The sequence below is a fragment of the Diachasmimorpha longicaudata genome, chromosome 4 (genome assembly GCF_034640455.1).
Source record: "Diachasmimorpha longicaudata isolate KC_UGA_2023 chromosome 4, iyDiaLong2, whole genome shotgun sequence".
NCBI classification, from domain to species: Eukaryota; Metazoa; Arthropoda; class Insecta; order Hymenoptera; family Braconidae; genus Diachasmimorpha; species Diachasmimorpha longicaudata.
In genome coordinates, this window is record NC_087228.1 from 9,101,305 (window position 1) to 9,122,870 (window position 21,566).

The 21,566-nt window shown below is 38.6% G+C and overlaps 6 protein-coding genes across 14 annotated transcripts; 3 read left to right on the forward strand and 3 right to left on the reverse strand.

The window, feature by feature from the left end:
• Positions 1-19: 19 nt before the first annotated feature.
• LOC135161956 (arginyl-tRNA--protein transferase 1) lies at positions 20-4,895 on the forward strand. 4 transcript variants are annotated; one of them, XM_064119988.1, is made up of 7 exons: positions 20-234; positions 284-434; positions 531-679; positions 877-1,460; positions 1,621-1,793; positions 1,970-2,240; positions 2,621-4,895. In XM_064119988.1, exons 1-7 carry the CDS (start codon positions 132-134, stop codon positions 2,774-2,776), a joined length of 1,587 nt encoding a protein of 528 aa, XP_063976058.1. In that variant the 5' UTR covers positions 20-131; the 3' UTR covers positions 2,777-4,895. The 4 variants fall into 4 exon arrangements, with proteins under 4 accessions (XP_063976058.1, XP_063976059.1, XP_063976060.1 ...); XM_064119989.1 differs by having other exon boundaries at positions 290-434; XM_064119990.1 differs by having other exon boundaries at positions 21-234; positions 308-434.
• Positions 2,310-10,573, reverse strand: LOC135161955 (putative inorganic phosphate cotransporter). 3 transcript variants are annotated; one of them, XM_064119985.1, is made up of 6 exons: positions 10,462-10,573; positions 6,342-6,614; positions 5,414-5,984; positions 4,961-5,280; positions 4,651-4,895; positions 2,310-3,281 (listed from the first exon to the last, which is right to left on the reverse strand). In XM_064119985.1, exons 1-6 carry the CDS (start codon positions 10,535-10,537, stop codon positions 3,129-3,131), a joined length of 1,638 nt encoding a protein of 545 aa, XP_063976055.1. In that variant the 5' UTR covers positions 10,538-10,573; the 3' UTR covers positions 2,310-3,128. The 3 variants fall into 3 exon arrangements, with proteins under 3 accessions (XP_063976055.1, XP_063976056.1, XP_063976057.1); XM_064119986.1 differs by lacking the exon at positions 10,462-10,573 and adding an exon at positions 8,049-8,632; XM_064119987.1 differs by lacking the exon at positions 10,462-10,573 and adding an exon at positions 6,696-7,693.
• A 147-nt stretch (positions 10,574-10,720) lies between these two features.
• LOC135161957 (26S proteasome regulatory subunit 8) lies at positions 10,721-12,563 on the forward strand. Its single transcript, XM_064119992.1, has 4 exons — positions 10,721-10,890; positions 10,976-11,120; positions 11,377-12,290; positions 12,366-12,563. Exons 1-4 carry the CDS (start codon positions 10,876-10,878, stop codon positions 12,504-12,506), a joined length of 1,215 nt encoding a protein of 404 aa, XP_063976062.1. The 5' UTR covers positions 10,721-10,875; the 3' UTR covers positions 12,507-12,563.
• Positions 12,564-13,211: 648 nt separating this feature from the next.
• Positions 13,212-16,769, forward strand: LOC135161590 (cyclin-dependent kinase 11B-like). Of its 2 annotated transcripts, none has more exons than XM_064119294.1 (6): positions 13,212-13,401; positions 13,554-13,727; positions 13,841-14,044; positions 14,208-14,672; positions 14,861-15,046; positions 15,149-16,769. In XM_064119294.1, the coding sequence occupies exons 1-6, from the start codon at positions 13,388-13,390 to the stop codon at positions 16,590-16,592; spliced, it is 2,487 nt and encodes an 828-aa protein (XP_063975364.1). In that variant the 5' UTR covers positions 13,212-13,387; the 3' UTR covers positions 16,593-16,769. The 2 variants fall into 2 exon arrangements, with proteins under 2 accessions (XP_063975364.1, XP_063975365.1); XM_064119295.1 differs by having other exon boundaries at positions 14,223-14,672.
• A 170-nt stretch (positions 16,770-16,939) lies between these two features.
• Positions 16,940-17,914, reverse strand: LOC135161596 (pigment-dispersing hormone peptides). 3 transcript variants are annotated; one of them, XM_064119302.1, is made up of 3 exons: positions 17,793-17,898; positions 17,558-17,699; positions 16,940-17,295 (listed from the first exon to the last, which is right to left on the reverse strand). In XM_064119302.1, the coding sequence occupies exons 2-3, from the start codon at positions 17,693-17,695 to the stop codon at positions 17,161-17,163; spliced, it is 273 nt and encodes a 90-aa protein (XP_063975372.1). In that variant the 5' UTR covers positions 17,696-17,699; positions 17,793-17,898; the 3' UTR covers positions 16,940-17,160. The 3 variants fall into 3 exon arrangements, with proteins under 3 accessions (XP_063975372.1, XP_063975374.1, XP_063975371.1); XM_064119304.1 differs by having other exon boundaries at positions 16,942-17,295; positions 17,561-17,699; positions 17,779-17,914; XM_064119301.1 differs by having other exon boundaries at positions 16,946-17,295; positions 17,779-17,914.
• Positions 17,915-18,213: 299 nt separating this feature from the next.
• LOC135161591 (venom metalloproteinase 2-like) lies at positions 18,214-20,854 on the reverse strand. Its single transcript, XM_064119296.1, has 13 exons — positions 20,694-20,854; positions 20,415-20,623; positions 20,244-20,330; positions 20,003-20,135; positions 19,811-19,919; positions 19,603-19,723; positions 19,375-19,538; positions 19,266-19,291; positions 19,091-19,193; positions 18,893-19,027; positions 18,630-18,744; positions 18,435-18,557; positions 18,214-18,355 (listed from the first exon to the last, which is right to left on the reverse strand). Exons 1-13 carry the CDS (start codon positions 20,812-20,814, stop codon positions 18,296-18,298), a joined length of 1,506 nt encoding a protein of 501 aa, XP_063975366.1. The 5' UTR covers positions 20,815-20,854; the 3' UTR covers positions 18,214-18,295.
• Positions 20,855-21,566: the final 712 nt, after the last annotated feature.

Sequence of the window (21,566 nt, forward strand, 5' to 3'; positions counted from 1 at the left end):
ATTTATCCCCCTCCAGCCTCTTGGAATTATGATTATTCTTGTTATGTCGCGGAGAACGTAAAAAAATCACCTTGTGAATTTGTCCGCAATAAAAATTATGACATGGCAAATGGATCAATAAGTTAGTTGAAATGGCTACGAACACATACAGTATTGTTGAATATTACTACGACAGTGCGCCAAAAAGGCATTCGTGTGGCTATTGCAAAAAATTGAGGAGTTATGAACGACATGGTGAGACAAAATTCTCCAAATCAGTTAATTGTTCACTATCAAAATTTAGAAGAAGAAACGGAAATAATTCTAGGAATGTGGGCCCACTATCTGACTGTCCAGGACTACCAGAATTTGATTGATAGGGGCTGGAGGAGGAGTGGGTGTTATTGTTACAAACCTGTCAACACCCAGACGTGCTGTCCCATGTACACAATCAAGTGAGTATTTTCAACGGACCATTTGAGATATTTTTTCACAAATGGCAAACCATTATTTAGCAAACATAATCACAACGAAAAATCCAATTTTTGCAGATGTGACGCATTGGACTTTGTGGTTTCAAAATCACAGAAAAAAGTTATCAAGAGAATGGCGAAATTCTTGAAGGATGGCGAAAGGAAGGTTCAGGAGAATGAGAGTGGGAGAAACCACAAGCCTTATAGCGGTCAATTATCTGAAATTGGTAAGTAAAAAAGTGTCAACTAGTATCAGAAGTTCATGATTGACGTCAGAAAGAAATATATTTTGAGGACGATTTTATTGAATAACCCAGACAATTAAACAGAAAAATATATTTTAGTTTTCCTGGCTTGTGACTGATCTTGTTAAAAAATTCTGCAGTTTATCCCCATTTTTTTATTTTTTTTATTTTTCATGCAGACGTCGATGATCTCCCAGAAACAGAGCTTGCAGAGTATGCAGCGCGTGCCCAAAAGAACATTTTCCAGGATGAGCCAATGTTAGTCACCGCCACGTGCGAGAAAAGATTATCGCAGTGTCCAGAGAATGTCACAGAATCAAAAATCAAACGAGGATCACACGATAAGAGAGATAGCGTTCAAGTGCAACCAATGGTGGATGACAATCAGTCAAATCAACCGCAAATTGTGAAACTAGTACCGGCTCCTGAAGGGCAGCCAAGAAAGAAGAAGCTGATGAGGATTGAGAGGGCGAAAAATCGGCTGCTGGCCCAGGGTAAGACGCTGGCAGAAATCGAAGATTTTTACAGGAGAAAAAAGAAACCGAGTAGGGCGAGACCCATTGAGGAGCTTTTACCGAATTTAGAGGGTGGACAGAATAAGTTAGAATTGAAATTAGTCAGAGTATCGTCTGAGGAGTTTATGGAGACTCTGGATGAGAGCGTTGAACTATTTAAGAAATATCAGAAGGCTGTGCATCATGATAAACCTGAGGATCGAGACAAGGCGTCGTTCATCAATTTTTTGGGGAAGAGCCCGTTGATAGTGAGTACCTTAATTACAGTAGGATGTATCGATGAAAATATAATTCACTTACCATTGAGAATAAGTCACGAATCCTAGATAAAAAAAATAACGTCAAAACCTTATACAAAGTAATAAACTTGAACTTGAATATTTTTTATTATTCATTGCTTGGCTGTAGCACTGGAAAGTTGCTGGTGGTCCACCACTGGGGTACGGATCCTTCCACCAACAGTATCGGCTTAATGACAAATTGATAGCCGTTGGAGTTATTGATATCCTGCCCTACTGTGTATCCAGCGTTTATCTTTTTTATGATCCTGAATATTCATTTCTTTCACTTGGCACTTTCAGGTAAAAACAATCAAATCTACCCGAAATAATTCTAAGTGTCTAAAATAATTATTCAAAATTTGCAATTGAAACCCCCTAAGAATTTCTAGAAGCTCGTTGATTAATTCGGAAAATAGTGAGACCTTTATCATTGACTCATCCCTTTCAGATAGAAAATTAATATTATATTTGTTTAGCTCTTTAATCGAAGTTCGACTGGTTCGAGAATTACATGCGTTAGTGCCAGACCTCAAGTACTACTACATGGGCTATTATATCCATGAAATTCCCAAGATGCGCTACAAAGCTAAAGTAAGGCCATCTTTTTTGCTCTGTCCTGAGACCTACACCTGGCATCCTATCGAGAAATGCACACCAAAACTGGATAAAGATAAATACTCACGTCTTAACGAAGACATCAACGCCCTTGACGCGGATTGTGTGATCAGTGAAGACGACATCAACCAAGTAAATATCGTACAAAACCTCTGAAAAAATAACTGGAAGCGGGCAACGTTCTTGTCCAATAATTAATCATTTTGTAGAGTATGAAATAGGTCATTTATTTACGTAATACACAAGTCCGTTAATAACATTGAGAATTTGTCATTTGAGGCAGAACAAAATTACAGCAAATTACTAGAGATTAATTTGTCTCGTTGTTTGCTCTAATTTTTTGCATTTCATGAACAAAAATAACTGGAACAATTTGAAGGGACGGATTCTCATACATATTATTCCAAAATCATCAGTTCTTTCTACGATTTCTCTCCGCATTTAATTATCTAAACTATCTCACAATGTCCTGCAATCCTAATAATTCATAATTGCTTGTTTTTCTCATGCAGGTTCGGGTGTACTATCGCGGTCCACGATTATACGGAGAGGTTCGCAATACTCGGCTTATGTGTAGCGGAAAGGATGACATGAAAGAAGTCAAGGAGTATGCTGAACTCGTCGGTAGAAAATGTGCTCATAATATGTGTCTCTTCCGATCGTGCTAATCAATCTGATCCCTTAAATCTTTGGATTGACTTGGCGAAGATTAACGGCTCCATTTCATTCGATTTTTCTTCGTGAATTTCAACTAATAATTGAATTTCAATAAAATTCATAAAACATGAATGAGCATCTGTCCTTCATACATGCACCTGTCTTAGGTATTATTGCACCATAATTGTACATTTGTACTTATTGTGTTATGTAAAACTTGTTGATGTAATTCAACGCTTCCTGGACTACATTGCCTTGGAGATGAGTATTTTTTTTCATGAAAAATGATACAGGAAATATTGCTTAAAAAATTCATTCATGAAAATTGTCGTATCACAATGAGTCTTTGCAAAATTTGGATTATTATCTGCGACCGGCGGTCTCGCCTTCTTCTCGGGGTTTCAATTCGTTCCAACTCTGTACTTTTCCACTACCGCCAGCAATAAATATTGCCATGCAAGAGATGCAAACTGTCGCTCCCATCCAGAAGAGAAGTCTCCACTTTTCGATTGGATTCTGCATTACAAAAAATTTTTTTCAATTCTTCCATGCAAAGAAATGAATTTGTTTAACGACTACAAGTATTTATTTAATTTTTTTGGGGCATGAATTAGTCGACATGTATTAACACCGATGGATCATTTGCCACATCCGCCCGTACAGGTCGTACTATAATTCCAAAATCATATAGAAACGATCTGTACCGACCGATCTGAGGTCATGAATACATGAAATGTTCGTGTAGCTGTTTGAACACAATTATAATCCCTGTCCCTTGAGTTATTTAAATTTTGTCCCATGTTGCATGTTGATAAGCGATGATGTGATCATTTTCCACAATTCCCAGTACTGGTCGTACTATAATTGGAAATTCATATAGGTACAACGAATACTGAGGAGTGTGGAATGATACGATTATTGAAACATGAGTTGAGTGTGCGAAAAGCGATCAAAAAGTTTGCACTATTACAAAAAATCCTAACATCTAAGTAGCCTGAAATAAGAGCTTTAACATTCCCTGGAAAATTAAATGAAAATTGAAGTGATGAGTACTAAATTATGTTGATTTTTCAAGTACATGGCAATTGAAAATTGTTTCCCCTTGTTATTTACCTACAATGACAATGGTGTAGTAATGACCTAAAACTAAGACAAAAAATGCGAGCAAGTGGTAGCATAACATCAGTTCAGCGAAATTATTCATAAAAGTTATATTACTCAGTCGCTACACAGATGATTATTCATTTTTTCAGGATTATGAACCATCGTACTATATTTACGCACCACACAGTAGCGACAGATGCCCATAATCCTAAAAAATTTTCCCAATGGCGTGGCGATTAAATAAGCGTGATGAGTAACTCCTTCCATCCCGAGTACAAGTCGTACTATAATAAAAATTCCATATAGAAACGACATGCACTCAGGATCCAAGGAGAATGTTACTTAGGAATTAGATAAGCCGATGAAGCAGAGGGCCCGCCCCGTAGTAACTTGTCGTACTATAATTGTAATCCCATATAGAAACGATAAACTACTACTGACTGAACCATCTAAATGTGCGATAAAGTACCCAGATGTATGTGCTATAATTATAATTAGCCATCCAAACGTCGAGTACATTTCAACTGGAAAACTTTTTAATTGCAGCGATGTAACTTGATAAGCGATGATTTTGTGTTATGTAATGCACATGAAAATCCATGTGTTAAAACAAAAATACAAAAAAGTGATTGAAACAATCACAATTTCTCAGTACTGGAGCCGTACTATGATAGTTATATAACACAGTACAAGCTCGTACTAAGGTATTGGGATTGCTAATGAAACATTGATAAGCAATAATGACAAAGCTTTCAAATAGTTTAAATTTTCCATGACTTACGCCGTATTTTCCAGCTACTTCTTCAACAACTGGTGAAATAATAATCCCCGATAAGCATCCGATGGTGTTCATTATTCCGTACAAGAAACCAGCGTAATTCGGTGATAAATCTTGATTATTCGATAAGTTTGAGATTGAAGCGGCTCCATTGAAGCCAAGTGCCAGGACAAGGAAGACGTTTGCCCAGAAGAAGGAGCAGCCGAGGTAGCCGACGATTATCAAGCAGATTCCTGGCAATAAGTGAGCTGCGGGAGTTATGAAAACTCTGATTAAGGAACCTTAAATTGAGGGCGGAAATTAATTGTCTTACAGAAAATAGTGGCGACTTTTCTCAGAGCAGTCACAGACATAAACTGTTTCCTTTTGATAATATCGCCAGCCCATCCGAAGAAGAAGGCAAAGAGAACTCGGCTGGCCCACGGCAGTCCAGCAACAACTCCACCTTTTGTCAATTGGAAACCCAGGGCTTTTGTCTGGTACAGCATCATGCCATTTTGATAGAAAAATAGCAGGAATAGGTTGCCGAAATGACAGAGTATCAAACATAAGAATGGAATTGATGTCATAATCTTCAGAATGGGAGTTTCACTCAAGCTTGGCTTCTGTTTTTGAACAGTACCTGCTTGAGATCTGCGCAAAAATAACATATAACGTTATTATTCCGTTAATTATCAAGCGCGGAAAGAAAATTAATTTTTACTTGCAGGAGGCACAAGGGGTGAGTTTTTTGGAACAATTATGACGAAAGAAAAAATATATTTACTCTAGAATGAAGTTCTTCTCTTCCTCAGAGATGCCCGGGTGTTCCTCAGGTGAGTCCCAGGCAAACAGATACCAAGCAACAACCCACACAAACATCATAATAGCCGGAATGTACCATCCACTCTCCCAGTTCATGCTCTCTGCAATTCCCGAAATCATTCCAAAGAGAAAAATAGAGCCAAAAGTCCCTCCCTGCAGAGTCCAAACGAAGCGTCCTTTTTCGTCCGGTGGGGCCCACCTCGCCACCAGGGTATGACAAGCGGGAAAAGTGATGCCTCCAGTGAGACCAATGACCACTCGCGATAAAGCGAGAGCTATCCACGATAAGTGAGCAAGTATCGGACTGATCAGGGACACAACACCGGCAAGTATTGATGACCAGAGGATCGCCCGCCTCGGTCCCCATTTTTGGGCCACAACACCGCCGATGAAATTCCCGGGAACGTTACCCCAGCTGTACGCTGAGATCAGTTGGCCACGGATGAAAGGCGTCCAGTCAAAAGGCCTACCGGAGAACAGATGCATCCCGCCTGAAGCTGGGGGTGCCTCTGATTCGTCCTCTCTAAAGGTAACTGGAAACATTCATCATGTTTTGGAGATTGATGATGAGGGAGGAAGCGGGGCACGCCCGATGAATTAAGGGAGCTACCACTTTGACAAAAATTGAGAAGTTGTTTTTCGATAACAGATAAATCTTACCCATTCATAAATGGACGTAAGATCTGAAAGAATTTTCAATAAGTCTGCAGAATTAAATAAGAAAATTCAGTTGAGCTTCTCTCAATTTTTTTATCCTCAAGCGTTACCAGAAATATCACTGAATCCAAGGATCACTTGGTTCAAGAATAAAAGAATTCTTTTTCTGAATGGATCAAAAAATTCTACTCGTAATTGATGATCAAGACCTCTGATAAAAATTATTTTCGTACCATTGAGACCGGGAAAGACAGTGTCATTAGCGTCTCTCTGAAAAATCGCGTGTGAATACCCAGGATCCTCCATATGATCAAAAATTATCGATCTTCCCTCTCGGTTAGCTTGAGCCGCAGCATCGCGAACACATGCCCCCGAGAGTTCATGCTTATCCCCCAGTGTTCGTATCATGGGTACCGCTAATATGCTCATCTGCAGACGGCACATGTAGCTCGTCCAACAGGCAGTGAACATCATGATGCAGATGATAACTCGTGATGGTATCCATTCTGCAAATGGAGATGAAAAGTCATTCCATTTTTCAATATTTGCAAGGTTTGATTTAGTGAGTCTACGAGGGAGCGACTTACGCAGGCATTTCCACATTTCCGATTATAAATTACGATTCAAATGTCTTTAATGAATGATTCAACGGAACCTACGAAACTAGCTGAAGTTGATTGTGAAAAATATTTTTTAATAATAAAACAGTATCGACTCATTGCTATGGAAACCGAGTTATTTCTGAATAAAAATGACTGCGAAAATCACGGTTGATTCGGTTCATTGTTCAATACTAGAAATACCGAAGAACAGGAAACCAATGCGAAACGAGAGGACTCTGTAAACAACTTATGCAATGTTCATTAACCTGGTTGAGTGACATCAATAATAGCATGGCAGTTGTATCTGCAAATCGTTTTTATGTGATGATTTGATAGATATTGTGCGATTTTTGGATCACTTCAGAGATAAGATCAATTTCGTTATTGTGTACCCGAAGGAAACAAATTGACACGAGGGGACATTGAATTTATTTGGCGGGAAATAAACTATTTATCTATATTTACTTTTAAGAGGCTTCGAAAATTTGTTATGGTTTGAATATGAAAGTTGGAAATTTTCCGTCAACCCTCTACTGCCCCCCACTTTTCGAAATTGTTTGTGGTGGTCGTGCGGCAATGGGCATTTCTTATGGCGCCCTAATATTCGAACAACCCCCCCACTCCTCTTGCAATGAACCTTTCGAACTTACGTGAAGCGATAGGTCAAACGTTTCGTCGTTTCTCAGGTGATTCTAAATTAAATTGTAATAATCCTTGTTATGAAAATAGAAAATTTTTCTGGGAGTGAATTTTGAAATATTTCATCTGACCGATAATTTGTTTTTACACAATATGGTCAAAGTCTGTCCCTTCGTTTGTTTGTAAATTAATAGGGGTTTCTATATTAGGTTCATAGGAGGGTACGTCCCGTCTCGGAAAATAAAATTTTGAAATATCTCAATAAATATAAATTTACTAATACATCCCGAAGTAATAATAAACTCTAGGTGGTCTAAGAAAAACAATAATATAATTCTGTTTGATGGGAATTTAAAACAAAATTCTGAACAGGAATTTTGGGTATTTGGTTGTCTGAAATAAATATTATTGGCAAATTTGCTTCATTTTCTTGAGCACTTCTCATTCGAAATTATTAACTCGGTAAAGAAATTAACGATTAGAGAAAATTTTCAATTTCACAATGCGCCTTAAAATCAAATTGAACTACCACGAGCAATAACTTCAAAATTTTCATTTTGCCCGTGTAATTACTTCTCGATTCTAATTTCAAACGGTTGAGTGCTGAGCGAAATACGCTGTTCGCAACTACAGGAGCTCTATCAGACTTCCTCAACGACTCAATCTCAAACGTCTCCGTTAAATTTAAAAATTACTTACTTGGTGTTAACTTTCGGTAGATTTTCTCGTACATAGTTGAGATAACGGTCGATAAAATGGTAAAAAATGAAAAGAGAAGTCAAAAATAAAAATTCACAAAACCTGAAGACGCCGATGGTACCATTATAGCCAAACAACTTTAAACTTGCACTGATTTTACTTTGATGTGACTGAATATGAAAAATCTCGGGATGCACTGGATAGTTCTGTATCAAAAATCACGGAGAGACTAATGAAAATTAGTTGCCAACAGGTAAATATATATGGGCTGAGGAGAGTGAGGGCAAAAGAGGAAGGGGGAGGTCAGCAGAGCGTCTGCAGTATTCAACAGGACTCCCTCAAACTAGTGGATAATCCAGCCAGTCCTTCAGACGAAGAGGGGGTCCAGGTATATCTGTGCGGAAATTTCCGGCTGTCGCCTATTCATACTTTCTGGCAACGAAAATCCCCAAAATGTTGAATGGAAAATGCTTAGGCAAGTCTCGAAAGTTTATGACCTTTCCAATATTCTGCACTTGGTTGCAATTATAAGAAAACTTTCAAATAACTTGACAAAATTACTTTAAATATTTGAATATTTATTTTCCAAATTTTTTCGTTGATTTTCCTCGCCCAGCAATAGACTTATCAATAATGAACGTGTGGTATGGTACGTGCCGTGAGAATTTTTCGATTATGTGTTCATTTAGTGGGCACTTTGCGATAAGAAAGAGCGTTACGGAAGTTTACAAATGTAAAACGTCAAGTGACTTTAATATTTTTCAATATTTTTGAATTTACGGGAAATGTGAGAATGCTAAATGACGGAAGAGTCGTTAAACTGCACATTTGACGCATTTTGGGCTTTGATGGTGTCATGAATTGTTATTCTGAGTCCACGCGCGTAAATCCGCACCATTTCTATTTATTATCAATATTAAAATCAATAATAATGAGGAAAAATGAATGTTAATAACGCTTTTCACAACAAGAAGTTAATTATTGAGTAATTTAATCAGAATCCATATTCTCATATTCTTCCTCTTCTGCGTTTCTTTTTTGGTTTTTCAGTTCTTTTTTATTGTTAAAACTAAAACTTGAGGGCTTTCAGGAGAATCCATACTGTTCTCTATTTTTGTTATCTAAAAAAATATTTTAACGGCTCTATTGTAGAGTCATTGAATTCCGTTCATTTTGGCGTCGTTGTCCAATCTCCAAATGGGGAATCCCAAATAAGTCTCACCTTTTATTTTCTAAATCTCTTACTTCAGGTATTTGTACATATTATTTACGGTTTATTGTTCTATTCCTCAGTAATGTAGTCATAAATAAGAGCAATAAACACCCAGGAATTTGCGGAAATATTGAAAAATCATTACTGCCGACAAATCTTAAGTGAAAATAAAGACGTCTAATCTTCAAATAATTAAAACAATTTAAATGAAAAGAAAAATCACCCAATGGATATCAGTATAGTGTCATAATTGCGCGTCGAAGTATTAGAGGGCAATATTCTCCGCTTTTTTTCAAGAGTATTCAACTCAAGATAGCCAGTAGAATTTATCAAATGACTATAGGAAAATAACAATAAAAAGAGTTCAAGTAAAAACTGCGCAAAACTTTTGAACAAGCCGAGTAACCATTAGTTGATTTTTAAAATTCCTATTAATTAACAGTACTGCATTAGTACCACCTCATAATAATATCTCAATTGAATCTTTCAAAAATGAACATGAAAAATTGCTGAAAATTGCGTCAGACATTTGAGGATCCCTGGGGCTTCTTCTGGGACAGGAAAGAATTTTCTTCACCCAATGCGGTGCAGTAAAATTTTAAATTTGCCCGCCCCATATTTTTCACAATATCCAAAAGATTTTCTCTACGGAATGAATTTTCCTTACAACTGCATGGATTTTTAGATATTTTCTGCCTACTTTTTCCCTCTCCCCAATCATTTACTTTTCGAAAAATACCAAAGGTTCATTCCAAATATTCTCCTTAACCCGCCAACTGTATTGTCTCCTACCAAAGCCTGGAGACTGTCTCCGGGCGTAAGTAATCCGGAGGTACCGGTATTACAATAGGTAGATGACGCATAACTCAACAATACCCTCCTCTCCCCCCCTGTACCGAATGGCCGACTACTCCAGGTAATGCAATAAACCCATCAAGGCCATAAGAATTAATTTTCAAAAATTTTCACTTCATCTCCCTTACCAGACAGGCTAAATAGCTAAATAGCCTGGGTAATCCCTTCCGACTGCCCTCCGTGAGTTTCGCAGTGACCAGGGTCATTAAACAATCCAAAGAAGTAATAATTCCCAGGTATGGCTCGTACTTTTAAATTCCCGAAACGAAAATGTCTGTCCAGTGGTAAAATTTTTTAAAAATTTCTCCAGCATTTTATTCAAACTGTGATTTCTTTGGTACTCACGAGTTCGTCTTTGATATCCGAGGAGAGGAACTTGTTCGTCGAAAATCTCGTCCTCGCAAACCTCGACGTCATTCATTGCTAGTTAGGGAATCACTGAGTCTGGGGCATTAGCCACAGTTTTGATATTTATTATCAGTTAAAGTGCGAAGGTCATTAAAGCTCATCATTACAGTAATTCACGAGCTATTTGATTTGAATATAACGAGGGAAATTCAGCGACGTTGGTAACACTCCCTAGATCTAGGGATCTTTAGTCATTGCGAGATAATCACTAGAGTGACAAGCGTTTTTCCAGTCTACGAAACCATTCAGACAATTTCCAATTGCTTTAGACTTATTTCCCAATAATTACGATAATACGAGAGGACTTTTGGAGTATTTAGACATTGTGGGATAAAACATCTGCGTCCCATCATGACGCTCAACAAGGTAAGAAGGATTTACCTACATTGTAATGATTTGTGCATTTTCTGGGTACGGGTTTTGGTTAGGTTGAACTCCCCTTTTGTTTCAGATGGAAGTGGACGAGAAACTTTCAAAGGGCGAGGGTTTCAAGCCGTATTATATTACGAAAATTGAGGAATTGCAGCTTATCGTTGCGGAGAAGGGGCAAAACTTGAGGAGATTACAAGCACAACGTAATGAGCTCAATGCTAAAGGTATGACAGTTGGGCCCAGATTATTTTATGGGCCTATTTATTGTTCTTATGCTGTAATTGCTTTTTCCCTTTACAAATGAAAGTTCCCTGAGATAGAATCATTTCTTGATATATTCAATGTGACATGAAAAATAATTTAGAATGAAACATTTATGAACGAAATTCGTCAGCAATATGAACAATAAATTTATCAATTTAAAATTGCAAACTTGATCAGTGATACTTTTAATCGACAGAATTTCTCTTTTCTTTTCAGTCCGTATGCTTCGAGAAGAGCTCCAGCTCCTCCAAGAGCAGGGCTCCTATGTTGGTGAAGTTGTAAAACCAATGGACAAGAAGAAGGTTCTCGTAAAAGTTCATCCCGAAGGTAAATTTGTCGTCGACATTGACAAAAACATCGACATAAATGACGTCACTCCAAATTCACGAGTTGCCCTTAGAAACGAGAGTTATACCCTTCATAAAATCCTCCCTAACAAAGTGGACCCTCTGGTATCGCTCATGATGGTAGAAAAAGTTCCCGACTCAACTTATGAGATGGTGGGGGGTCTCGATAAGCAAATCAAGGAGATTAAGGAGGTGATTGAGTTGCCTGTGAAACATCCGGAGTTATTCGATGCATTGGGTATTGCTCAGCCCAAGGGCGTTTTGCTTTATGGTCCACCAGGAACTGGAAAGACTCTTCTGGCTCGAGCTGTTGCACATCACACAGAATGTACGTTCATTCGTGTATCTGGATCAGAGCTCGTTCAAAAATTCATCGGCGAGGGTTCGAGAATGGTCAGGGAATTGTTTGTTATGGCTAGAGAGCATGCACCCTCGATTATTTTCATGGATGAGATCGATTCAATCGGTAGTTCGAGAATTGAATCGGGCTCTGGGGGTGACAGTGAAGTACAGCGAACTATGTTAGAGCTGTTGAATCAGCTTGATGGCTTTGAAGCTACTAAGAATATCAAAGTCATCATGGCCACCAACAGAATTGACATTTTGGATCCTGCTTTGCTTCGCCCTGGAAGAATCGATCGTAAGATTGAATTCCCCCCACCAAATGAAGAGGCCAGACTCGACATTCTCAAGATCCATTCGCGGAAAATGAATTTAACGAGGGGAATCAATTTGAGAAAAATTGCAGAATTGATGCCTGGAGCCTCTGGAGCCGAAGTTAAGGTAGATATTTTCTTTTCATGATTTGGCAGATTAATTTATGGGGGTTACTAAGGGTCACTCGGCTTTTCTTTTCAGGGTGTTTGTACTGAAGCAGGTATGTATGCGCTTCGGGAACGTCGGGTGCACGTGACACAGGAGGATTTCGAAATGGCCGTTGCCAAAGTTATGCAGAAAGACTCTGAGAAGAATATGTCTATTAAGAAACTGTGGAAGTAATTTTTTTCATTTAAATGTATTGCTAAGAAATTTAATAAATGCTCTGGCTAATTTCGATATATTTTTTTATTTCTTCGTACCTAATCCTAGATCGATCACCGCATGCGGAAAACGCTAAGCGATTTTATGATCATTTCATTTTATAATCATTTATATGGTAAAGTTAGTAAAGCCATGAACTTTTTCTCTGGTTCCTCCACAGGACTTTTTCATATATTATAAAGTCCTGCCTCCCTCGCGCCAACATAAAAATATATGTTACGGGATATATTTTGTACTGGACTTAAATTTTTCTGGTGATAGTAATATTCCAAAGATTTACCCTCTGGTTAATCGTGGACGGATTCAAAGGCGTCATGTCTCCCGGGAAAATCCGTCGATAAGTTGAGCTTCACTTACTTGCCTCACCCTAGCGCTGCAAACAGTTCGCCAATGGCATCGTAGTACCTCACCCCAAAAGAGGTAGGGCGCCACACGCAATATCTACCCAAAGATGAAGATCTTCAGTCAATTCAATCCTCGTTGGCCAACCTAGTAGCTTTTAGTATACTAATCTCAGCATAAGTTTTAACATCGGGTATAACCCGAAGTCTCCCCTCCCTTCTCCCTTCATGTTGGTAACGCAGTAATATCCTGAAATTACGCATGCGCGAAGAAGGGAGGGGAGACTTCGGGTTATACCCGATGTTAAAACTGATGCTGACTTTAGTATATCTGTTAATGTGTGTTTAGAGTGCATCGAAAATAGTTGGGAGACAGTTTCAGTGCTTAGAATAAACAAACTCTCTGTTCATCAATGAAAAATTAGTTCACACGATTGTTGATAAGTATTCTCTTCCAGTTATATCCAAATAATTAGTGTCACGCAATTCTCCGAAATCATGGATGATTTTAGGTAAGCAACGATTGGAATGATTTTGAGGTTATGTGACCTCCAAATATTTCATTCACCGGTCTTATCCTCATTTTCAAAAAATTCTGAGGATAATTACCACGAATTTCCTTGTAATTAATGAACGAATAACTAACTCTTGAAATTCTCATCAGTTTCTCTGAGGAGGAGGGCGCAGACACCGCGGATTCCCTGGACATAAAACCCCCTCAAGCAACAGTTGCCCTCCACAAATCAAGCTCCTCACGTCGTAGAGAGAAGCACAGTGACAGACGTGACAGACGTGAGGATAAAGAACGAAAATCTCGTCATCATGACCGAGAAGAAAGGTACGTAACCGATATTCTTTCCATTAAAAATATAAAATATGTGTCTAGTGAGTTTAGATTAGTCAAATACATGAATAGAGCATAACTTCAATCACTCTTATTTCAAAATTTAGGTACAGAGATAAACACAGACATCGAAGGCATGGGATAGAGTCCCTAGACAGATCCGACCGTCTGGAAAATTCCAAAAGGGACAGAGATCGGGCCGAGAGACTTGACAGGAGCTTGGAGGCCCACTCCAGGGATGGAGAGTCTTCTAGACATGAGAGAAAAGATCGTACTACTGGAGATCGTGTACTCGAAGATCTGCGAACTAGGTGAGATATAATTTGTCTTCACTAATCTGGGACCCCAGCCCCATAAAATATTCTTTCCAAAATCGCAGCGGTGATTGTAATAGTTATATTTAATTTTCGTCTACCTAGTTACATTTGTATATGTATTTTTATCAAAAAACTTACTAATAATACTCACCAAAAGGACCTTCATTTCAAGATTGCTGGATAAACGTCGTGAGAGACGTGACGATCCTCGGGATATTCGGGAGTACAAATCCGAATCACGACGCGAATTGCGTATTGAGGAGACAAGAGACAGACGCGAGCTGAGGATTGAAAGTCGGGAGAGTCGTATCGTGACTGAGGACAGTCGTGATCGTCGTGAGATTCGAGTAGAGGAGCGAAGGCACACGTTTATTGACGAGCAGTACTCGGAATCCGAGTTGATAGAACGTGTGGAAAGGGAGAAGAGACACAAGAGGAATCACAAGCATGAGAGGACCAGGGACAGGGAGAAAATTGAGAGGGAGAGGGAGGAGAGGGAGAAACAGTTGCGGGAGCCAATGGATCTTGGGCAGGATGAAGAGGAGCCCATGGACATTACTGATCACCCAATCATTCTGAAAGATCCCAAAGAAATGACAGAACAGGAACTTCGGAAAGAAAGGTACATGAGCAAATAGGGTAATATGGGCAGTTGTGATGATTTTTCAAATGTCGCGAAGCTACTGAATTTTTAATCATATAGAATTTTTTGTCCTCAACGGAGTGCTAATGATCTCTTTATAGAGACTAAAATTATATTCACTCGATTGATTGAATTCTAATCTTTCCGTTATCGGATTCTTGTCGCAGGCTGCTGGAAGCTGATCGCGAAAAGGCCGCAAGACGGGAAAGGGCGAGGTTAGAACTGGAGGAACGAAGATTAAAGCGAGGGGAAAAGCGGGTCCACAGTCCTGAACCTGATCCTGATCAATCTGTTGTGGACTTGTCTGATGAAAGTCGAAGTGAAACTGATGATGAACAATCGAAATCTCCGAAGTGAGTATTCTCTTCTGTAGATATTACAATGTTGCAGTCAACTCTTTTTCAAATGTTTCAATGAATAAAGCTAATCAAATCTTGTTTTTTTACTTGCGTCAGGTCTCCAAGACATTCTTCCGAAGACCGCCACAGTGGAAACGAGCGTTCGTCAGACCATCACACGTCTGACTCCACGAGTTCCACTTCAGAGGATGAGGAAGAGTCAAACGACTCAGCTCACGGTTCAAAAGAGGACTCCAACGATGGTTCAGACTATAACAATGCCAGTCCCTTATCAGTGGATCGTCTTGCCAAATCCGATCACTCGGACGGTGACTCCCCAGGTCGAGTTGAGTCGAACGGAGTGAAACCAGAGGAGGAAGAGGAGGAGGTGAAGAAAGAAATTGTCCCAGAGCTACCGCCATACCTTCCTGCCATCCAAGGCTGCAGAAGTGTTGAGGAGTTTCAGTGTCTTAACAGAATCGAGGAAGGAACATACGGAGTAGTCTACAGAGCTCGTGACAAACGAACTGAGGAGATCGTTGCTCTGAAGCGATTGAAGATGGAGAAGGAAAAGGAGGGCTTTCCCATCACGAGTCTGAGGGAGATAAATACTCTTCTCAAGGCCCAACATCCGAATATCGTTACCGTCCGAGAGATTGTAGTTGGCAGCAATATGGACAAGATATTCATTGTCATGGATTATGTGGAACACGACTTGAAGTCCTTGATGGAGACTATGAAGCAGAAGAAACAAGTTTTCATTCCTGGGGAGGTAAAGTGCCTCATGCAGCAGTTGTTGCGTGCAGTAGCGCATCTGCATGACAACTGGATACTTCATCGGGATCTCAAGACATCCAACTTATTGTTGAGTCATCGAGGCATTCTCAAGGTTGGGGATTTCGGGCTGGCGAGGGAATATGGTTCCCCCCTGAGGCAGTACACTCCAGTGGTGGTGACTCTATGGTACAGAGCACCTGAACTTCTTCTGAATGGGAAGGAATACAGTACTCCAATAGACATGTGGTCAGTTGGTTGTATATTCGCGGAATTGGTGAGAATGGAAGCACTGTTTCCTGGTAAATCAGAAATCGATCAGTTGAACAGAATTTTCAAGGAGTTGGGAACACCCAGTGACAGGATGTGGCCAGGATACAGCAAATTGCCGATGGTCCAGAAGATCACTTTTGGACACTATCCAGTGAACAACCTGAGGCAGCGATTCCACATGTTCTTGAAGGACCAGGGGATGGAGCTGTTGAATAAATTGTTGACGTACGACCCAGCTCAGAGACTGACTGCGGAGGATGCGGTTAAACATGGCTATTTCACTGAAGCTCCACTTGCCATAAATCCGGATATGTTCCCAACATGGCCTGCCAAGTCTGAACTAGGTGCGAGGACGGCCAATGCATCGCCGAAACCGCCTAGTGGAGGTAGGGAGTACAAACAGCTTGGGGATGGCGATGAAGCTGACATCAATTCTTCTGGGGGATTCCACATGGGACTCCTCGACGGGGGGAGACCTCCACCTGTAGGAGGGGGTTTTCATCTGAAATTCTGAGTGTTTTAAGAATATCATCTAGTGTTGCATTTTGTGTGAATGGAAGCGTATTGTAAGTTTTAATTGTGAAGGATTCTCCTTTGAGGAACTACGGTAGCCAATTATACACTCAATTTTGTATAGAACAATATAAAAATGATAATTTTTTAAGTGAATAAAGTTTTGAGGACTTAAAAATGTTGTGTTTACTTCAATTCATTTCCATGGACTATTTATTATTTATTATTTATATTTATATGACAAATAAAAGCATTGCACGTCTCGTTATGAATGGCTGTAGGAATCCGTAATCCATCTCTTCAAATAATGACGTCAGAGGTGTATGTCATAATTAAATACAATGACGGGAATTTTCACATTATTCGGGTTTATTTATCTAGAATACTTCCATGATACATCAATGAGATTTTTTAATTGATTTGATAGACGAAATTTCGTATCTTTTTGGATTACAATAATACAACGAGTGAAAGCTCTAATTGGTGCAGCCGAGATAAATATATTTTTGTGCAACACTCCACAGTAATGCTTTTATAATCCAAAACTACGTTAAGAATAATTCTTCATCTTATTTCCCTGCATTGTTCATGTTCTTCGGCAGCCCTAGGAGTGAATTGATGATCTCCGAATTGCGTTTTGGATGACACATGATTCCACGCTGAGGTAGTAGGTAGAGTATCCTCGCTAGTTGTAGCTCATTGTCCTGAGGTATATTTTGTTATTGAGTAACTAATAATGAGTGTAGAAACAATTTTGACGGACTGAGAGAAAAAATGATTTTCTCAAGCTGTGAAATTGTGATTAATCATATTGAAAACTTTCGAATTGGAATTAAATTATTATTTCTACCATAATTTTCAACTAGTAATTTTTTTGGCCCAAGCAAGACTGGTTTGAGAACTGGTTCCTTTTTCTTTCAGTGTAATACTACGTTATTCTCTCAATGTAATCTCTCAAGGTAATACCACGCCTCTCCCGTATGGAAAATTCGCTGTCATCAGTTCGCGATCAGCATCGTCAATGGTACCGAGCGTTGAATCTACTATGATTACCAGAAGTATCACAAAGAAAATGGAATTCATGTTTTTAATTGAGGGCTTCATGCTCCTGGAAATTAAATTATTTATAATTGCACTTATTAGATTCAATTAACTCTCCATGATTTCCACACAAATTGATGTATTACCTCGGCTTAATTACCTGCTCCTTCCTTCAAATAATCTTCTATGAAATAATAAGATGTGGAATATTTTATACTTCTGTTGAAACTTCGATTAAACCTTGCGATCCTTTCTCAAACGGTATCAAGACAGTTGTGCCGCTCCATTACGATATCCTCGGGATTTTATACTATCAGATAATGCAAGCATGATTGAATCCTGTCGAAAGCTGTCAAGAAAATGCTGATGAATATTGCGGAATACAGAAGATATAACGCTGAAATTTCCACCACACTGCGCACTATAATACATTACGCGATTGAAATCAATATAATTCTTTCTTCTCAATTGAAGCCATTTACATTTTGTACACTTTTACTTGGGAAATTTTGAAAAAATCTAAAACGAAAGATAAATACAACAGAATTAATTAAAATAAAATAAAATTTATTTTGTATTTCCATTTTTTTATTTGTTATCTTTGCTTAATTGCCTCGTATCATTTAACACAACACAAAATTCATTACCAATTTAAAGTTATTCTTAAATATGACAGTAATCGTCAGCCAACCTATATAACATTTTTCGATTATTGACACAAACCTGAAAGCAACAAAAAATATAACTTTAAAATGTAATCTGTACGACACTGCATGCAGGTCGCTAATGAATAATTACTCACTGATTTAGGATGCCCTGTGCTATTTCTCCTTGCTATGGTACAATCTGGAACTGGAATAAAAATATCTGTGGGACCCGAAGGATCTAAAGATCGGCATTTCACACCTTTTGCACAATCCAGCTTCTAAAAAACACTTCAGTTAGTATCATCTTACAAGACTGACTGCGACTAAATAATTAATGAATTCTTATGTACCTGACGGGAGTACTGATGCCTGGACATAAGGCAGATGTTTCTAGCCCTGGTCAACTGACGCTTACAATTTTTAATTGTTGAAGGACAATTATCGAGACACTGGGAATCGAACCTCCTGATTCAAAAGTATCGGTTGAGTTATTAAACACAGCAGAAACAAATATTTCAATCATATTATCAATGTGAATACAAATATAAATGTTTGAATACATTAATTTCAAAATTAAGTTTTGGCAAGTATTTCATCAGATGTAATGACTGACCTGAAGTACCCAGCAATGTTGTCTCTAGAGCAGACCGACCAAGTGAGAAATTCAAGTCTAGTTTTATCAATATGGCTCATAATTCCAGGTGCCCGTGCACAACCCCGAAGTCCATAATCATGTTCAGTCGAGAATCTATATACAAATTACAAATCACTATGATATCCATTTCAGTTTAAATGACTCAGAAATACTTACATATGTCCGAGTTCGTGAGCGCTCGCAGAATAAATCGTGTTAATGTTCACAATTGCAATGCGCGATTGTCGATCCCAGCAAGAAACATTGAACCGTGTTATTCCTGAAATTTCCGTGTTACTTTATCCAAAGGATTCTATGAATAATAGAACATGATAGTAGCAGCTGTAATTACCTAATATATCCTGATCCATTGTATCGCTGAAATTTCAGAAAGTTCCAACGATTTATCATTGAGTGACGGAAGGAGCAATATTTCATTAGAATATGATAAAAAATCCTACGCGGTAAAGCTGAACAGAAAATCATAGTTATAATCTGGAAATTGTTGACGGAGCTTAGAAAAGTGCTGGCCTAGGGCCTCCAGGGCTTCATTTGGATCTACAACCAGATCATCTTTCCTTCTGAGGAATTTATGGGAGGTGATCCATGGATCCGAATAGTTATCCTGATGGAAACAACATTGCAATTTATTTCCAGGGACGATAACAAAGTATTAAGACTTGTCTTACCCTAGGAATGATGATACCAGCAACATTGATTTTGATTTTAGGATTCTCCAGGACATTGAAGAGCATATCAACGGCATTCCAGTAGGCTATCATTCGCCTCAGGGTTTTCGTTTCATTTTTCCTGATGGGAAGCAGCGGAATAAATTATTATAAATTACGGATCCTTTGTAGCAAGCGTTTTTGGCTATTCCCTATTGTTTCGACTTACATAGGATTTTCAGGATTTAGCTGAATCAATATTTGAGGATAAACAAATTCAGGAGGAGTACGGGTGCCATTAGCATGGTCAACCTTGATATTCTGCAAGTCGTTTGTCCCTGCATGTGAATAGAGAGGGCTGTACTTGGTCTTATAAATACAGGAAAGGTTTTTTTTTAATTAGAATGGTACAAGGCATTACCCAAAAGCTGCGAATGATTGAATGAGGCATACTTTTTCAAGAGATATTTCTTATCATAAATGTGCTCCACAGTCTCCGGAGTCATGGAAGCCGTCGGCATTTCTTCGAAGCGATAATAGTTCACCCAGCCCTCCTATAATTCGACAGGAATTCCCAATGTTATCTTGCATATACAATATTATAGTGACGTAAATGTCGCCATAAAGACGAAAATGAAAGAAAATATTTTCTAGTAACGTACAATGGAATTGTCGTCATGGAAAACAACGATTGCAGCCCGATTGACGTAGTCTTGATAAAAATCGAAGTCCCCTATTTGCTCCATTATCTAGGGGCACATCAATAGTTTAATCAATTTCTTTATTCATTCTTCTGATGAGCACTGATAGTAGAATTTCCGAATTGATAGTACCTCGTCATATAATGTATACTCAATTTCTTCAGTAGAATCATTGCGTGCGGCATTCCACACCGGAGTCTCATTGTTCATGAGGATTTTTTCAGTGAGCGTTAAGTTCAGACGAGTATCTTCACCATCGATGTTTATATTAACAAAGAATTCGTCTGTATTAAGATCCCGTTTGGCCCTCTTGGGAAATCTCACTTGTGCGAATCCATAGTCTGGAATTACAGAATTTTTAGAGGAATGAAAATTGGAATCAATTATCTGAATAAAAATGCAATTAATTACCTGAATTATTGTTTAATTCGTCAGTTCTAGGGAATTCCTCGTTATTTATCTGACTTTCCAGCTGAACGGCATAGCTGGACGCACAAGAAGAAACAAACAAAAGTAACATTAACCGCTTCATTTTTAGTTTATTTTGTTCAACGCTGCGATAAATTTATATCAATTTTTCTAAAAGTACATGCTTATATACTCGAAAAGCCAGGAGTTTAATAGTTTATGACATTTGTAGCCTGATAAACGTCAAACGGTTCGAAGCGGGTGTCATCATGATATAGTCATAAGCAATATAATGGCAGATAGTGACGAAATATTACGAAATAACATTCCTTAATGTGACATGTCATCATTTTTTATCTTGCAGAAGTACATTGTTATCCCAAAAGTATGAGTATAATTTATAATACCCTCTGGGTATGACACTTGAACGACGAATTTTAGTTGGACAAAGGTTTGATATAGAGGTGAGGACAATATTCCAATAAATATTCCCAACTCTTACCAATAAATAGCGCATCCCTACGACTCCGACTTTTATGACCTCCAGGTAGCTTTCGACATTGTAAAGTGATAAAAAAAGGTCTTAATTTTTTTAAAGAGCTTTAACATTTATCAAAACCCTGAGTCTTCATTCGATGTTGCGTCGTTGGTTCATGAAATGATCCAGTGTCTGACATGAGCGTGAGAATCTCTCAGAAAGCTCTTGCAGAGCGTATGGTCTGGGATATTCCCTTAATCTCGATAAAATACTCTGACGCAAATTCGCAAAAAGTGGACCGGAAAATTTGGCCAAAAATATCTGATACTCCACGAGTTTAGACCTTTATATACTTTATTACGTCCCCATCCTGTTTCGTTGAACTTGCCCGAGAGAAC

Coding starts and splice junctions, on each gene's coding strand:
- LOC135161956 (XM_064119988.1), top strand. CDS start 132: ATGGCTACGAACACATACAGTATTGTTGAATATTACTACGACAGTGCG. Junction 435..530: donor TGTCCCATGTACACAATCAA/GTGAGTATTTTC, acceptor CAATTTTTGCAG/ATGTGACGCATTGGACTTTG. Junction 1,794..1,969: donor CTTTCACTTGGCACTTTCAG/GTAAAAACAATC, acceptor ATATTTGTTTAG/CTCTTTAATCGAAGTTCGAC.
- LOC135161955 (XM_064119985.1), bottom strand. CDS start 10,537: ATGAATGACGTCGAGGTTTGCGAGGACGAGATTTTCGACGAACAAGTT. Junction 4,896..4,960: donor AAAAGTCGCCACTATTTTCT/GTAAGACAATTA, acceptor TAACTCCCGCAG/CTCACTTATTGCCAGGAATC. Junction 3,282..4,650: donor AAGTAGCTGGAAAATACGGC/GTAAGTCATGGA, acceptor TTTGTAATGCAG/AATCCAATCGAAAAGTGGAG.
- LOC135161957 (XM_064119992.1), top strand. Junction 11,121..11,376: donor TAATGAGCTCAATGCTAAAG/GTATGACAGTTG, acceptor TTTTCTTTTCAG/TCCGTATGCTTCGAGAAGAG. Junction 12,291..12,365: donor CCTCTGGAGCCGAAGTTAAG/GTAGATATTTTC, acceptor TTTTCTTTTCAG/GGTGTTTGTACTGAAGCAGG.
- LOC135161590 (XM_064119294.1), top strand. Junction 14,673..14,860: donor CAGGAACTTCGGAAAGAAAG/GTACATGAGCAA, acceptor TTCTTGTCGCAG/GCTGCTGGAAGCTGATCGCG. Junction 15,047..15,148: donor GAACAATCGAAATCTCCGAA/GTGAGTATTCTC, acceptor TACTTGCGTCAG/GTCTCCAAGACATTCTTCCG.
- LOC135161596 (XM_064119302.1), bottom strand. CDS start 17,695: ATGAAGCCCTCAATTAAAAACATGAATTCCATTTTCTTTGTGATACTT. Junction 17,296..17,557: donor TTCCATACGGGAGAGGCGTG/GTATTACCTTGA, acceptor AATATACCTCAG/GACAATGAGCTACAACTAGC.
- LOC135161591 (XM_064119296.1), bottom strand. CDS start 20,814: ATGAAGCGGTTAATGTTACTTTTGTTTGTTTCTTCTTGTGCGTCCAGC. Junction 20,331..20,414: donor AGTATACATTATATGACGAG/GTACTATCAATT, acceptor ATGTGCCCCTAG/ATAATGGAGCAAATAGGGGA. Junction 19,194..19,265: donor AATGGATCAGGATATATTAG/GTAATTACAGCT, acceptor CGGAAATTTCAG/GAATAACACGGTTCAATGTT.